This window comes from Carassius auratus, chromosome 44 (genome assembly GCF_003368295.1).
Source record: "Carassius auratus strain Wakin chromosome 44, ASM336829v1, whole genome shotgun sequence".
Classification (NCBI taxonomy): Eukaryota; Metazoa; Chordata; class Actinopteri; order Cypriniformes; family Cyprinidae; genus Carassius; species Carassius auratus.
The window spans coordinates 3361594-3380026 of NC_039286.1; the positions used below are offsets into that span (position 1 = coordinate 3361594).

Genomic DNA, 18433 nt, shown 5'->3' on the forward strand with positions numbered 1-18433 from the left:
TTTGTGGGACGTATTATAGTATAGGACTTTGAGATTTGATAGAACATGTTATTCAACAATGATTAATTCATTTAATATTAATTATATTTTAACTAATAACTAATCATTTTAATATTTATAACAATAATATTATATGATATGGCAATAATATGAGATATTATATATTTATTACTTTAGAATAACAGACTGATAAATCGTGTACAATAAGATCAGAGTTATTTGTTGAGAATGCAAACAGGATCTGTTTAATTTCATATTCATATTCATTTTTTATTTTTTATTTTATTTGGAAAGGTCTTATCTTATTTATGAGTATTCATCCTGCTAAGATGATCTTTAGAAAAGACCGAGTTGCTAAATAAACGTGTGCATCTAATGTCACTTCTCACTGGAATGTTAAGCTTCTTTTTTTTCAAAACCAGTCCACTTTTAATGGGTTTTCATTTCTAAGCGTACTGGAGTCAAAGCAAATACACCCAGACTTACTCCAATTGTATTATTACTTTTTGCGCTATTGATAAGAGGGTTGAAGCACACTGCATCTTCTCGTGCGCATCCGTGTATGTGTGTGTGTGGTGTTTCCCTGTGGTTGGCTGCTGAAAGTGCTTACACAGTAGCCAGATCTACAGCATAACCGCCATACATCATCTCACAGATGAGCTGCCAGACACACACAGACACGGGCATGACTCCAGCTGCTGATACGAATCTTCCCTTCTCTCTTGCTCTTGTGTTAAGTCTCTCTGCTGAGTGATCACATAAACTGACTCTTCACAGCATTTCACTGCCCCTTGAGCCTCCTGATGCCCCGGCTGCCCCTCTCAGACCCACACAGTGAGATTGAATCACGTCAAACTAGACCCAATGAGTATGAGAGGTGTAGCACAGAAAGAAAATAGGTGGGAGGGTGTACTTCTTTCTTCCTATACAAGGCTTATTTTAATGAGAAATTAATATTTCTAGATTTTTTTTATGTACACTGCTATTCAAAAGTTTAGGGTCAGTCACTTGTTTTAAGACATTTAACTTTTATTCAGAATGAGTGCAAACTGATCAAAAGTGATAGTAAAGAAATTTAAGTGTTTAAGTAAGGGACAATTTGTGCTCTGCATTTAACCCATCCAAGTGCACACACACAGCAGTGAGTAGTGAACACACACCTGGAGCAGTGGACAGCAATAATAATAACTGTTGAAATGAGCATCAAATCACCAAGTTAGAATGATTTCTGAGAGATCATGTGACATTAAAGACTGGAGCAATGGTTGTGTGATAAACGCTTCGTAACAATGCAAGACTTTTACTGCATTTACTGTAATTATTGATTAATGTAATGTGTTCAGAATGCATTCAGAAAGGCCATTATGGTTTGATTTAACCATAAGTAATCCAAACCTACCTTCTGCCAAACCAAATGCAGATGTGAAATTAAAAAAAAAGTGGCATCTAGCTGCGCAAATCTATCCACGTGTGAAGAAGGATAGCCAAAGCAGCATGTCAGACTTCATAAACCCTGATGGTAATTTACTTTTAACATTTCTGCTCAACTTCAATAAAACAGCTTCGGATATCAGCCGCCGATGGGAAGAAAGGAGTGCTTTTCATTTCCTTTACATGCACAAAACAAGTAAGTGTGTGTGTGTGCTAGTATGATTGCCAACACACAAACACACTGGAGAATCAGTCATGGGATCAGTCACGAGCACATGGTGCCATAACATACACATTCACACGCAGGAGCCATCAGGGGTCACATGTGATGATCCGTTTTCACACCGGCAGAAAACAAATCATTAATCTACTGAACTGAACTCACATCAGCCTCAAAATAGAGCTTCTATCGATTCGCTCTCCCTCCAGTGCCATCTGAGGAATTATTCAAATGCTTTCTCACCGTCTGGCTGTAGAAACAATGAAGAAACTACGTGTGCTGTTTTCAACATCTCTAAACCTGAGGACAAAATGGCAGGAAATTACAGACGGAGGAAAATATCCTGTAAAAAGAGATCGAAAAGGGACAAAGAGTGTGAAAGCAAGTCTAAATCCAACTTGGAAATGGGACACGATTCATTTCACATTTAACATGATTCATTCATGTTAAACAGAGCTAGTTCACAGTGGTTTTTGAAGAAGTCTGTGAATGGCATAAATTCCAGTTGAACAGAAATCCACTGCCGTTTGTCTTCGAAGAAATTTGCCCTTGGCGAGCAGCGTGCATTCTTCGCATCTCTTGTGATGCTTTCACAGCAGACAGAGGCATGTGGCATTCTGTACAACTTGTGTTTTGATAGGAAAACTAAAGGGATACAACCATGAGCAAAACACTGAATCAGTCAAACAACACTTTCAAACGAATTAAAGAAACATTTCACCCAAGAAGGTGAAAAAGGTGAACCCAAAATTTACACCCACTTAGGGCATCTGAGATGTAGCGGAGTATGTTTCTTTATTGGAACAGATTAGGGTTAATCCCTTTCTCAGTAGTAGATCCTCTGCAGTGAATGGGTGCCGTCAGAATGAGGCATCTGCATCATCTACATCTTGAATGGCCCAATCATGAGTAGTTTCAGACAATTTTCAATATTGGGTGAACTATTCCTTTAAATCGCTTATATAATCTGAATTTGGAGGTTGTACATTAGTATATGCGTCGGAACCAGCCAGTTTGGGCTCTTCTGGATTTGAATCCAAAGCTATTTTTGGAAAGCTATTTTTCGCTTTTCATGGCTTCAAAAGAAATATGTTCATGCTCATGCTCAACTCCTTTGTCTTGCTGAGGCTAATCTCATAGCTTGCATTTATGCATCCTAAATACACCCAACTAAATGCATTTTTCTAAGACTCAAATATTCTGTTCACAAATTATATTTAGTGTCATTTGTCTTCATTTGTTTTCTTCACACAAAGTCTCAAACTTGATCTCAAGCCCTCACTGATGCTGTAGTCTTGGTAAACAATTATACTAACTATACTGAAAAATATTAAAATAACGTTACTGCTGTTGGCCAGTCATAATTTTGATTATTTTAGAAAAATAATTTCACAAATTAAAAACTGAAATGGTTTATAATTGACTATATGCAAATTTTAGTTTTGTAAATGTATTATATATATTAAATATTTGTATAACAGATTTACATAGTTTAAAATTGAATATCTGGGTAAAATGATAAAATCTACACATAAAAACATTTAGGAAACCAGAAAAAATAAAGAATAATCTTGAAAAATGTTATGGTACTCATATTTAACAAAAAAAAAAGAAAAAGAAAGAAAGAAAACAAATCTTTCTAGCTTTAATAGAAATCAAACTGTGTGACATAAAAACTGCTCAAAGTGGAAGGACACACACTTCTTAAAAAAATAATTATAAATGTAAAAGCAATGTAAAAAAAGAAATAGTGTTGCAGTTAAGCATATACTGCTGTTCAAAAGACCGTTTTTTTTTTTTTTTTTTTTTTAAAGAAATTAATAGTTTTAATATATTAAATTGGTCAAAGTGGCAAAAAGGTCATGTGAAAATGATACAACAAGATTTCTGTAAAAACAAAAATGCTATTATTTTCAAGTTTCTATTGATAAAAAAATCCTGAAACAAAAAAGTACCCCAGTTTCAACAAAAATATTACGCGGCACAACTGTTTTCAACATTGATAATAATAAAACATGTTTCTTGAGCAGCAAATCATCCCTCTTCTTGAGCACACAGAAACACTCTATCAATCTCTCAGGTATCTAACCCCAATCTTCCCTCTCCAAAAGCCTCAATCCAAACTTTTATTGTGCTCGGCCTGCCCAGAAGTGCAGACAGGAGTCTCCTTTATCACTCCTCAGACCCTGGACAAGAAGAAAGAAAGGCTGCACTGGAAACAGCTGAACTGGAGATGACTTCTCTTCACTGCTAAGCCGTTGGGGGGTTTGGAGATAGTGTTTGGAGACACTGTCTCAGTCTCTCTCAGTGGACAGCGCTGATAGGGTTATGAGAGGGGAAGTGAGTGAAGACACTTCCTGTTGTGAGTCGCAGTGGGACACTGTCAGTCAGACGAAAATAAATGATTACCTTCAGCTCGTCCAGATTCAAACATTCAGAGTGTCTCAGGTTGGGATATATGATGTGTCCTGCTACTCAACACTTCCTCCCTCTCATTACTTACTCAAGCTTCCCTGTTCACCTAGCTTCCATTCAGGATGCATCTGTATTCTCTCACTCCGGCGTCCTCAAACTCTTTCTTTCTGCAGAAAATGGCACTGAATTATGCAGTGATGACAGGAGGGATGGAGGTAGATTGTCAGTCTCATGGATGGAGGACTGTCAGTCTCATTCCCCGCTAACACTGACTGTTATTTTACTGCTGGTCGCTACTGAGCATTCCTGAAGCTGGACGTCCCGATGTTGCTGCAAATAGCTTTTAAAAATCTGATCACAAATGACATGAACTACTGGTAAAAATCATATGTAATTTAATTCAACACCATTTAGTTTTCTTGCTTCTTAAAATTATATCCTGGAGCGGAAATTAGTTTATGTTGAAAAAAAAATTGCTAACGGGGTAAGACAAAATAAATGTGTTTTCTTTTTGAATTAAGTTTATTTAGTCTCTGTAGTGCATTTTAGGCATACATCCAGGGCCGGATTAACCATACGGGCAACTGGGCAATTGCCCAGGGGCCCAAGACCTCTAAAGGGCCCAGGGCAGCAAGGGCACGAGCAAAATACTGTATCTGGTATTCTCCCGCTTTATATTAAACGAACTGTCAACACGGGCTTTTGCGCTGCACAGAGAGACGCTGCGCTGCCTATGACTTTGAACGTGAGTTGAGAGCGGTTGAGAGTCAGTCTCATGCGGACTGACCAATGAAGAGAGGGCCTCAAGTTAAGGCCCTCTCCTCATTGGTCAGTCCGCATGAGGTGGGTCAAATGTTACGCCGGAGCGGGTTACGTCAGGCGTTGCTACAACAGAAAAAATCTGACATGGAGAAGCCAAGTGGGAGCTCGAAGCGGAAATTAAAAAAGGAAAGGACATCAGAAACAGAAAATTTAAAGTATATACCTAAAATAGATAATTTCTTCACTCCTGTTAATGTTGCCGACAGGATCTGTTAAGTCAGCTTCCGTCAACGACGAGGACAACTCAGGTAAGTTAGCCAGCATAGACGTTGGAACAGGGAGGGCTGAGGGGGCGGCCGCCCCCCTCCCCGTTTTCCCACCCCATATATATATATATACAGACTCTAAATTAAAATGTGTTTGATTTAAGCCTACATTTCAAAATTTTGTGTCAGAAAATGTATTGTTTTTAAGCCTTTCGCACGTACGATCACACAGGTGTAATCAGTCTAGGCTGGTCCCTGGCGCATACGATCAAGTGCATCACATGATCAACTGCTAAATTCAAATGTTGAATTTAGCCAGAGACAGGCGCGCTCAGAGCTGTCATATATCACAACTTTTCATTGTTTTCAACCACATACTGTTTATTTTAGGTTTCAAACATATAAATTCACATAAGTACAAAAAAAACAATACATTTAGAGTTTGTAAAATACACACTGATGTCTATGGAAGAGGTAATAATAATCCTTTCCATTATAATTCGACACGTTTTATTCATATCAGATACACATTGTGTAAGTTACTTCAATGTTTACTCTATTCTATTCCCAGTTCACCAGCCACTTACTTTTAGATATTTCAGGAGAAGTGGATGAATTCACGTGTTGTAAACATAGAGGTTGTAAATCCAACAGATCCGATTCTCTGAACTGCGTCTGCGGCACAAACTAACACGGCGGCACCCATCGCGCATACAGATCAACTAACGTGATCGTTATAAAGTTGTTTTAACAACAATATACTTCCACTTGCAAGTATTTGACAATCGGAATATCAGATATTTCATGCCATAGCTAACACATTTGTGAATATTCTGAATAAAAAAGGAAAAATGACATAAAATCAGATCATCATTCATTCAGCGCTGTTGCTGCTGCGATTTGTCACGTGACAAGCAATGACGCGTCACCATGGAAATGCCGCCCCCCCTCTTACAATATAGTTCCCACATCCCTGGTAGCCAGGACTTTTCTACACCGCCAGCTTACGTTTACAGCCCAGAGAGCGAAGAGCATTTCAAATTCAAACATGCACTTCGTCATTATTTAGGACTAAAAATGTGTGTTTTGCCAGATTATGTAGCATTTATTTCTTGTTGAATTCTGGTGAAACAGGGTCACTCTGTCAGGGTGATTTCTGCTTAAAATGAGCTGAGAACCAAATTGTTCTTGATGTGTCGTCTGTGGTCTTCTGTTATAGCTCTATCAATTCAATACATTTATATTGGGAATAAATGTTGTTTAATAAACAATGGTTTGAAAGTGGTTGCTTATTTATTCATTTTTGTGAAAATGGAGGATATTTCCCTCCCTCTCAATTTAGTGGGTCAATTTTACCAGATTATACAGATGCTGATGAGTTTTGTTTTCATAGCATCGTATGTGAGTGAATGTCTTTGATAGGGGACATAGTAGTGCATTTGTAGTTCTATGAGCATTTAAATATTTGTAAATCAAAATACACCTGATGACAGTTAGAATTTGAAGTATTGAGTATATTTACTGTTTATTACAGTAATACATTCTGTATATGACCATATTATGGTGATCCTGGGGTCGTGATGATGGGGCCCTTGAATATTGTTGCCCAGGGTACAACAAAGTGTTAATCTGGCCCTGCATACATCTCATTAAATTTATTTAGATTTCTCAAAAAAAAGAAAAAGATTTATTATCATATGCCAAGTTAACTGAGCTCGTTTTAAAATACAAAGGAAAATGTTTTTTTTATATATAGTGCACTTAGGTTGCAGGAAACTTTGAAATTGAATGACCTCCAGTCTTAGTGCAACTGCAGATCCCTGTCAGTGTGAACAGTCCTTTAGATGATGGTCAATTCTTCCATTACAGGCTGAATTGATTATATATATATATATATATATATAGATTGATATTTATATTTATTGATTATACCACTTCTGCTTAACCACACAATATTAAATAATTATTATAATTTTTAAAAAAAAAAGTTAAATATAAAACATAAAAAATTAATAAATAAATATTGAATAAATTACAAATTGGATTGATTATATCACTTCCACTGACACACACTACATAAAATAAAATATTAAGTTATATATATAAATAAAACAATGCAAAATAAATATGAATAAAAAAAAAAAACATTAAATACTACTCAGAAAAGAAAATCTCAATCTGCTCAATAACAACAAGTAAAGCTGAGCTCATACAAACTGAGATTTCAACAACAGGTCAGCTCAAATCTGACTTCTGCTAAAACTTATGGACTTCAGTACCATGGACAGAGACACAAACACAAACTTCAGTACCATGGACAGAGACACAAACTTCAGTACCATGGACAAGAAACAAATGAAAGACACCACTGCTCACAGACCGATGCAAAGGGAGAAAGTGTCAAGTTTTACAACTGCTATGCAGAATAAAAAAAGCACACATGATTCAACAAAAAAAAGACCAATCACAAAATAATCTGATATGTTCTACACACAGAATACGGCCCCGTTTACACTACTGCTTTTAGGTTTTAAAACGGCGCTTTAGAATTAAAACGAGCCATGTTTACACTGGCGTTTCAGCTGCGTTTCAGAAACGATCTCCGTCTACACTAGGGGTGGGCGATATCTCGATATGTAAAATATATCAATATATTTTTTTTCAACTCGATATAGATTTTGACATATCGTATATATCGATATATTGTTTATATTTAATTCTGATTCCGCCACTTTGCTTGTTTACCCTCTGTGCTGGGCTCGCCCCCGCTCGCTCGCCCCCCTACTCCTTGATTTTGTCTACCCTCCCCTCGCGTGTTGTCTTATATTGAACATGGCGGTGTCCGCAACCAGACCGGAGGCTACAGAACTAGACTCAAAATAAAGGACAACTGGCTCCATTATATGGAAATACCTCGGTTTTAAGGCTTTGGGCGAACAGCAGGCAGATGTCTACTGTAGGGCCCTATGATTTCCGCGATGCAGAAAACACGGACGGAATCGCGGAATCCAGTCATAAAAACGGAATTTACAGTTTAACGTGGAATGTCAAGGAATTTGTCAAATTTTGAATGAATTAATCAAAAGTATGTCTGTGTTCATGGCGCAGAAGCGCGGCTTCGTTTATTTACACACACGGAAGCGCGCGTGACGTGATTTCAGCCAGAGACAGTTTGAAAGCACTTTGTTTCAGCTTCTGTCGTCTCACTCAATAAGGACGTGAACACTTGAACAACATCTCCAGAACAGCTCTGAGAGTCACTTCATGAGCATTTGACCATTTGATTTGAGTAAAACTAGCCTCATATATCACATCATAGACTGTAGTATCACATACACAGAACTGTAAAGGTAAAAAAAAAAAACTGTAAAGGTACGGTAACCCGTCAAAATCTGGTCTGGTTTATGTTAAAGACAAGTATTTTCCAGAAATCTATTAGTATTGTTCAGCAGAATGTACATAGCCTACTTCTATTAAAATGAAACAAACATAATTTTTTAAGGAATAATCACACAACATTTCTTCCATGTTTTATTTTTATTAGTAAATCCCGTTTTGTTTACCAAAAAAATTATGTTTGCTTACTTTTCAATAATTAAAAGATAAATTAAATGAATGTTTTATGCTTTCATTTGATAACCAGAAAAATTTTAATACACAGAATTTCAGAGGGGGAAAAAGATTTCATAAGGCTATTTTAAGAAAAAAAATTAACAAATTAAGTTGTCTTTATGCATTTAAATAATTACACATGCTAAAACACAGAATTAGGTAACAATAAAACATATGGTGAAGAAAAAAATTAAACATTTCATAAGGCCCTGAACCTGTAATATTTGGCATATGTTTTTGCAGTAGTTTTTGGGGGGTTATTTTTCCTGTAAAGATATCGAGATATATATCGTATATCGAGATATAGCAAAATATATGGAGATATATTTTTTGCTCCATATCGCCCAGCCCTAGTCTACACTACATGACCGAAAACACATGTCACATATCCATTCATGCACACTGGGCATGCGCGAGAAAGTGAAAACAAGAAGTCGGTTGCTAGTCCCTGGCAGGTTCAACAATGAGCATGATGGCGAGGAAAAGAAAGGACATCTTTGTGTGAACAGATGATGAGATGAAATTGTTACTCAAAGTAACTAATGATTACAAGGCGGCCGACAATGTTGATTGGGAGTCAGGCTAAAACAAATACACTGACATACTAGACAGAGACATGATACGGTTACACGGTCATTAAGGATACACAGGGGATCACATGGTTTTCACAATAGTTTTTGAAAGTCTCCATTTTGGTCCATTTACACTGAAACTGAGTTTTCAAACTAAAACGGGGTCAGCAGCATTTTCAAAAGTCTCTGTTTTCGAACGTGGAAAATGCCGGAGTAGTGTAAACAATAGTCGTAACCTTAGCAAAAGTTGTGCATTTAAGTTATGCGTTGACAATAAAAGCGTAAAGCGATTTGAGTGCTTAGAAAAAGCGCTACATAAATGTAAGGAATAATAATAATTATTATTATTATTAAAATGAAAACGCATTAGTGTAAACAGGGCTTAAACATCACCGATTCACAATGAGACCTGAATCTGGCCGGGGCATTACAGTGTGATGTCAAAAGAACCCAAGTAACCATTAAAACAGCATTACACATAACTAATAAACTAACAAGCATTCTACAGCAATCAAATGTACTATGGCCCTACAGCAGAGAGTGAGCAAAAAAAAAAAAAAGCGTATGTAGCTTGAGGACAGAATTCCTACCTTGACGTGACTGAATTCGTTCTTGCTGGCGTCTGTGCCGACTGGTTTATTTTCAGCACGTGGCTTTAGGACCTGCCGCAGTGGGCTAGAGACAGGCAGACCTGTTACACTGATACCATCTGAAAGCACACAACAATATACATTAGACATCCGACACACATGAACACAGCGGCCAGAGGCCTGAGAAACAGCAAGAGGGGAAAGAGAGATCACTATCTTCTGTGAATTATGTGAGGAGAGGACGCTATTATACAGCTATAATTCCTCACATTCAGTGGACGTGAACATCACTCAAATGCTTTCCTCTCTATTTCTCTCTCCATCCGCCTTTCTATCTCTCAGCGCATCTGTTTGTCCGGCATTTAGCGCTCGAAATAAAAATTAAAATCTATAACGTGACAGTTTGAAATGTGATGAGGTGGAAAAACTTGGTAATAAGGCGCTGGAGTGTGTGTGCCGCAGTGGCTCTCTGGAACACACTCAGGTGGATATATTTTATCTCTCCGGCACGTACGGATAACGGCATTAACTTATAAACGCACACACAAATTCATTCAAGCGAGAAAGATTCTGGATTATTTTTAGAAATGGAACATAAATATGATGAATGAGACTTGGACTTAAATGGTCTGCAAGCCTGCAAAAACATAAAAAACACAAAACTAAAGAACACAGATCCTCAAATGTATGACGTCAACTGCAGCAGGGCTGGGTGAAATACCCTATTTAAGTTATATCTGCAAGGATTTAGCTGGTTATATAAAATTAAGTAACATTGGTATAATTTTACTACATTTTATTTGAACATTAAGTTTCTAATGGAGCATGTCAGTATGGTTTTCTGAGTATTAAAACAAATGTTTTAAATGTCTGATTGAAGCTTTTTAATTGAAGCTATTTTAAAATGGTGTTGGAATTGGAAAGTGCAATTCATTTCTAATCAGTTATAAATTTTTAAGTTCGATACACATATGAAAATGTTTGCATCACTCAAAAACGTTGACAAAAGTCCTCACAGTCCAATTCCAATATGAAATAAAAATTTACCCTATTTAATTATTTTATGAATGGTCCTCATTAACATTCACAGAGAAGTGCCCTAACAATCAAATTTCTTCTCCTTAATTATCCTGTGTCATTTGGAAATATGTCAGATTATTGTCATTAAAAAATTAATAAATACATGACCTGCTTTGACTCTGTCTGAAGGAAAAGGATGATGGTAAAATGCAGCATTAACCATGCATAGATTTCTCTCTGAATCTCATACAGATGAATTTTGACATTCAACAGAGGAGGAAGAGCAGTAAGGGGCCCGGTGAAAAGTTCATGGACGAAAATGTAGCTCATCACTATTTGAACAGAAACATCTATTAAATAGCATGTGATTTTCAGTCATCTTTCAAGCGCTACCTCTCTGCTGCTCAGTAAAATAGTACACAGCAGCTCACATCAGGAAAGATCTGGTCAGTATTTGTGTTTTACCACCGTTGGGTTCTGAAAGGGAACGAGAGGGTGTTTAAACACTTGACACATATAGAACTTACGGTCCTAATTACGAGTCCCACGGCCTCCGAAATGACATCACTTCCCTTCTGACACAATATTGTGTCTGACACAATATGTCGTAATGTCTGCTGCTAACTTTACAAGACTCAGACGCCCAGACTCCAGAACAGAGCAAACAGACTGACATGAGGTAAGAGGAGGCGGAGTTAAGTGTTACACAAGCAGGAGAGGGCGGAGCTTATGTGTAAAATAAAATTACAAAGGTTTTATAGACTGGACGAGGGGTAGACCTGACATGTTGAAAAGAGATGGTCTTCATCCCTCCAGGAGGGGATGGGAGATTTAATAATATGAATAGTAATAAAAATAAATTATTATTTATATATAGTGCCTTTAAAAGTGAATAAAATAAGATACAATTAAATGATCTACCACTAATGAATGTTATCATTAACAGATGTAATTTATTTTCTTACTTAAGTAAAATGCAGCAGGTCGCATCGAACAACGTGGTGCTCAGCGATTACCAGACGTTACCCAGTGAGGCTAGGAAGTTCATCCCTATGTAGCATTGTGACATCATCCGCACCAGGGCTGACGTCCCGCATGAAGGGCAAACGTTTACCTCCAGCGGGCTCTCAGCGGGGGGAGCCGTCCAATTTAATGGAGCCGCTCTCCTCTCTCATTATGTTGTTTTTGCACTGACATTTTAACATTCAGGCACTAATGTGTTTAGTCTGACTGTCTGGCCCTCATGCGCTACCTCTTTCTGACGGGGAGACGATTTATAGAGGACGGATGAATGAACGAAACTGGGCAGCATATTAAAGAAACTCCCGTATAGACTGAACCCAACGGCCTCCTGAGAGACAGACAGAGCACTGCATCACAGTGATGACATCAGCACCATCACAGCTTGAGTTACGCTGACAGGAGAGATGAAGACAAACACAGAGAGAGCGACCGAGACAAAAAGGGAAAAGAAAAAGGGTTGAAGGGAACAGAGCGAAAGGAACAGAACGAAAACGTACAATGTGCTCAACTTTCAAATGTTTTTACTAAGCGGATTCTTTTTAATGAATCGTTCAAACAACTCACTGAACCACTGACCTTAAATCTGTTGACAACATATATATAAGCTAGTGGTGCATGTTGCATTTTCATATGCATACTGTATTAGAAGTGTTGAGAATGCAGCACTTTCCCCCTTGGGTTTACATAATTCACATAGGTCAGGTCATAAAAATTGGTATACGTATGAAATTTGTATAAATATGCTGACAACAGTCTGGAAGCTGCTTCATGTGAAACATGCAACACCAAAGACGTCTCGCATCCTATTATGACTTTGCAATGGAAAGAAGGATGAGCAGCCAATCAGAGATTAGAAAGTGCAACATCAAACTTCAACATTTTAATGACTTGTTTTGATCTTCCTTTAATCGTTTCTACAGTTATCATGATGAGAAAAGTGCTAATATTACTGCTAAATAACAGCAATAATGTGTAAGCACCTGCGATAATATCAGTAGTGTTTACAATTCACTGCCCTCTGCATGCTGCGCTAATAAGACTGGCTTTAAGCTGTCTTATCGGCCTAATTCGGAGAAAATTATTATTTCAACAATAATTAAAACATTTTAACAGCTTCTGAGGAGAAACCCAGGAGAGGAGAGAGAGCGGAAGGAGGCCGTTCAGCTCGCACCTGTTTGTAATTCAAGCAGAAACACAGTCTGCTACAGTCTGCTCTCCTCGTGTCTCATTAATATTTACAAGCGTGTACAAAGAGACCGAGATAACCTGGAAGACATTTCTCAGAGGTCGCTCTTTTGGGATCCAAATGGATTCATAAACATTTTATACTTTATTCTTCATATATCACAATTTTCTATTAGAATATTTAAAAATGTTAATTGAATAGATCATTTTATATATTCAAAATATATTTTAACATTGCATATTTTTTTATAATAGTTTATTTTCATATGACTTTTATTTTTATCATTTGATATTTGATATTTTATTTTATTTATCATTCAAAATTTTATTATACAAATTTTAATTACTTTTTAACATTTTGTCACATATTTCTTTTTTGTTCTATTAATTTAGAAAAAAAAGATGACTTTTTAAAATACAAATTTTTGTTCATTTATTTATTGACTTGTTGATTTAAAACTTTTTTTCAGCATCATTACTCCATTCTATACTGATAGATATATTACAAAATACTTTTGAACAGAACAGTGTACATGTGAATGACGATATGTCTTGTTCAAAAACATATGATATAGTTTCAAGCAAATTTGACGTTTAGTAGAAACAACTGTGATAATGGCACATGAGAGGTAAAACAAGAGGCTAGGCAGGAAGGAAGAAGATGTAAGTTTAAGACAACCAGGAAACAGACAAAAAGAACAAGATGTAAAGAGGAAACAGATATTAATCGAGAGAGGAATTAAGAGAGGGCCGAGCGTATGGGAGAGGGGGTAATACAGGAGAGAGATGACCGATGTCTCTGTTGAATGTAAAATGAGAGAGTACAGACACCATTTCAAATCACCTTGCTTGGATCAGATCTATCATAACAGGGAAAAGTGAATACTGCCTTTCTATCTTTTAGAGAGCAATCAAGCCCGTCTTGATTATAGTGTGATGGCTCCGGTGATGCACTCTCAGAAACTGAGTGTAAATCGGATAGGACAAACCAGACCGGACCCCAATGATGTTGTTTTTGTGTGTCAGCGTATGTGTGCTGCTTTCATGTGGAGGTTTACCATCGTTCAGGTCGTTTAACAGGTTCTCCTGACCGGAGAAATCCAGTTTGGCGCTTATGTTGACAGGGATGGAGACGGATTGACCGGACTTCAGAGGCAGGTGGGACAAAGCGTCCTGCAGGTCCCAGGTCAAGAACTCACCAAACAGCTTCTCTGTAAGACAGAAAAAGGGAGATATTTGGTCAGTGACTATTTTTTTTGTAATAAAAATAAAAAAAAACACTACCAACTGTAGTGTTTTTAATCTTATTTTTAAAAATAAGTTGAAAAAACTAAAACAATAAATATATATATAATATAACAAATATTTCTTAATATATTGTCATGCATAATCAATTTTAATAAATGGATCTGGACATAAAAAATAAAATGCACATCACTGATTCATCTTTTTCTTGCATATCTATATATTTATAGCTGCACAAAAACAGTAAACCTCTGAATCAAATACTACAAAAGTAGCATGTAACCACAACATGATATATGCAAAATTTAATTAATTAATTGGAGGAGCCCCTGCGGTACTAACACAGACTCCCTTCTGAAGACCCCTGCTGTATAACAATCTATTCAATTCAATTTATCGCAGAAATTCTCTTTATTACAGTATGGGAATAAAGACTTTCTTTGGCTAACTATTCAATCAACTCCAAATCTCGCTGGTATTAAATAATTCAGCCTGGTAAACTGCAGATTTATAAACCTTTGGTGATGCAAACTTTGGAAAAGAAATCCATCATAGAAATATCTTAAGAATACATCAAATAACGTTAAAGAAAACCCAGATCAAAAGTTCTGAGTTCAGATGTGTGATCAACATTGACATCTGCTCCGAGAGAAACTTCTCAGACTCTCTGCATCTGGCAAATAGTTTCTTATGTTATATTTTATATCAAGTATCTGATGTAATAGCAAAGTTGATCTCTAACTATAAAAAAAGACATAAAAATAAAAAATTACTATTAAAATAATATTAAAATCAAATAATATTAAAACAAATAAAAATATAAAAATCAAATAATATTAAAACAAATAAAAATGTAAAAATCAAATAATATTAAAACAAATAAATATATAAAAATCAAATAATATTAAAACAAATAAAAATATTAAAATAAAATAATATTAAAACAAATAAAAATATTAAAATAAAATAAAATAAAATAAAATAAAATAAAATAAAATAAAATAAAATAAAATAAAATAAAATAAAATAAAATAAAATAAATGTGAAGTAAGCTGAATAAATTCCCAGCAGGTGTTTGGATGAACCAGCTAAGAAGAAAAAAAAAGAACCTGGACATAAACAGTGGAATAGCATGGTTTTCACTAAAGTGCCATGTCAATAAAAATATACATGACTATAGTAATCATTCAATAAAATGATATAGATCACTGTATCTCCACTGTACTATTTAGTTAGGTGCCGTTTACTTACTTTCTATGTTTTACCAAAACCACTCTACATTGTAGCCACTTAAGTAGGAATGCAACTGAGGATTTGAACCTGGTGATCCTCTGTTCATCTCGTCATCTCCCTAAGTGTGTGAAGACACAAGGAACGCCTGTTCAGAGCTTCATTCAGATGCTAAAAGCTCCCAAACCTCACTGAGGATGAATAATAGACAGAGGCCAAATAACGAAGTCAAATGAGTGTTGCACAACACGCCTGTGAACATTTAAATGAGTGTCTGCCCTACAGACACATGATCCTTATGAATCACAGCTTTGATTATCATTCCCACGTAAAAGACTGAAGAACGCATGAATAAGATGCTGCATTACAATAGCAGTCATCAGACGATTCATATTAATCCTGCTGACTCGTATTAACACCTGCAACCTGTTTGTCTGAGGTCTGACCAAGGGTGTATATGAGCAGAACCTTGATTTTAGTCTCAAAAGAGTGTCCAAAGTCAGATGTTTGACCTTCAACATGACACTACAGCCAAGAACCACCATTAAAACAGGAAGAGACGGTCTGATTTACATGCACATGACCAACCACAGTTTGGGAAACCTTACAAATCTTTGAAAACATATGGTTTGCTCATGGATGTCTATGAATTAGTGTAAAAAAAAAACTTAGTCCAACTTATATGAACTATGTAACTGCATATTTAAATTTTGCTTTGGGTGAACACACCGTAATGCGATGTAAAGGCTCATTATAGAATGCACCAGATGGAAACCTGCCAATCAAAAGAATTTAATTAAAAAGGGATGAACATTTTGTAGTGTTCATGAATTGCATAATGCATTTAGAGAAGCAGGTGCTAAAGGAAAAGATGCAAATACAAGGAAGAATTATTTCTTAGTGAATTACTACCATTCAAAAGTTTGGGGTCAGTAAGATATTTTATTTAAAGAAATTAATCTTTTTATTCAACAAGGAAAGAGTAAATTGGTAAAAAGTGACGGTAAAGTCATTAATTATGTAACAAAAGACTTAGGTTTCAAATAAATGTTGTTGAACTTTCTATTCAACAAAAAAAAAGCAGTACAAACTGTTTTCAACATTGATACTAATAAGAAATGTTCCTTGAGCAGCAAATATTTCCCATTACTCTATTTATTGTATATCTTATCAAACAAATGTAGCCTTGGTGAGCAGCATAAAGCGTTTCTTTAAAAAAAAAACTATAAAATCTTAGAGACCCCAAACTTGATCAGTGGTGTATAGAGAATAAGATTTTAGATAAATCAATCATTCTTCTACACGTCAGAACTTTTCCTCTGATTGTGGTAACAGTTACACTGACAAGTGAATATAAAACTAGACTGAATGTTGCTCTTTTAGCATTTAAATTCTTAGTGTCTGCTCTTCCCCAGAGCTATTCCAGCTGTCTCTCGAGAGTCGTGATCCCCTCTTCAGAACAACACGGATGGAAATAAACAACCCAGACAGATGTTAAACCCTGTTCCACAACAACACGCTCCCGGGCCTGTGAGCCGTCATCCTGGAGGGCTCCTTCCTGGCAGCAGTCTTGAATGGATCGGGACAGCAGACTATATTCATCCCGAACGCATACGCATGCCAAAGCTACAATCTGGTTGTTGTTGTTTGTTTTTTTTGGAGCCTGGGGATCTCAAAGCATCAGTTTAATCTCTGAAGTCTCTGCAAAAGGCTTAATTTACAATTAGCATGCAGCTAACGAGACTACAGAACCCATGGAACTAAGTAAGGAAACACAAAAACAGGGTGTTGGATTATTTTAACTATAAAGGGATTTCATACAGTCTCCGTTTCAGGTGGCGTGTTGACAGAATGTTCATGTCATCATCTGAAGCATATTGTGCATGATAATGAAGCTTTCCAAAATCACAATCTCCGATTGGCAAGCTTTACATGATTTGTGGGAATCTATTTCAACCTTTTTTATGTTTATCTCCCGATTTCTGTGAGTCGCTAAAAAGAAAAAAAACAGTCACGCTCGCCAAGATGAGTGCGTCCAAGACAACCGAATCTTTAAAAGATATTCAAAAGTTGAGACTTTCAGTATAAAAACCTGGCTATGTGAAACTAATTCTCATATACACTATACAGTCTGAAAATAGCCACTGTGTACAATTAAATTATTCAAAATAACAGTCAAATGCCATCAAGCGCAAAATGAAAAGCTGAGGAGAGGAAGAAAAGGAGAGCGGCCCACAGCTCAAGCTCTCCACACTAATTTGTTGGGGACTCAAATATTCAATAATTCATAATCCTGTGCGGATGAATGCTAAAAACAGTGTGTAGACGGGTGAGTCGGCTTTATAAACAGCTGAGCAGTGACCATAATTCACCACAGTGCGGCCGGGCTTGAATCTCCACTGCTAGGAGACACAGAGTTGCCGTCTCATGTGTTAAACAGAGGTGACAAACAACAGAAATTTGAAGAAATGTGTGGCTTCTGTACTGAAACAACTGAAAACTTTGTGTTACTGAGAGTAAGTTATTGAATTACTTGTGTTCATTCAACATGCAAGTTTTTTCATTTAGTTTTTCATGACCATTTTCCACTCTCTTTCTGACCTTTACAATTAAATGGCTGTTTTTTTTGCTACTGGACCGTATACATATACAATATGTAAATGATTAAAAAATAAAAGATAAAATAGATAAAAAGAAAGAACAAAGGCTGGATAGAATGATAGAAAGGATCAAATACAGCAAATACAGATTTAAAAAAACAGCAATATATTTAGAGAAATTGAGAGATATAGTATGAACGAAATAATGACAGAATGAACAAAAAACCATTCTAATGAACAATTAGAAGAGTAGATAGAAGGA

At 36.3% G+C, this 18433-nt stretch overlaps 1 protein-coding gene across 2 annotated transcripts in view; it reads right to left on the reverse strand.

Moving 5' to 3' along the window:
* Positions 1-18433, reverse strand: part of LOC113062144 (trafficking protein particle complex subunit 9-like) — a 194880-nt gene that overhangs the window by 83179 nt on the left and 93268 nt on the right. For both annotated transcript variants that reach the window (XM_026231766.1, XM_026231765.1), the window contains 2 exons: positions 14155-14307; positions 9869-9987 (listed from right to left, as the gene is read on the reverse strand). In XM_026231766.1, the coding sequence (XP_026087551.1) occupies positions 9869-9987; positions 14155-14307 (272 nt within the window). The remainder of the gene's footprint in view (positions 1-9868; positions 9988-14154; positions 14308-18433) is intronic.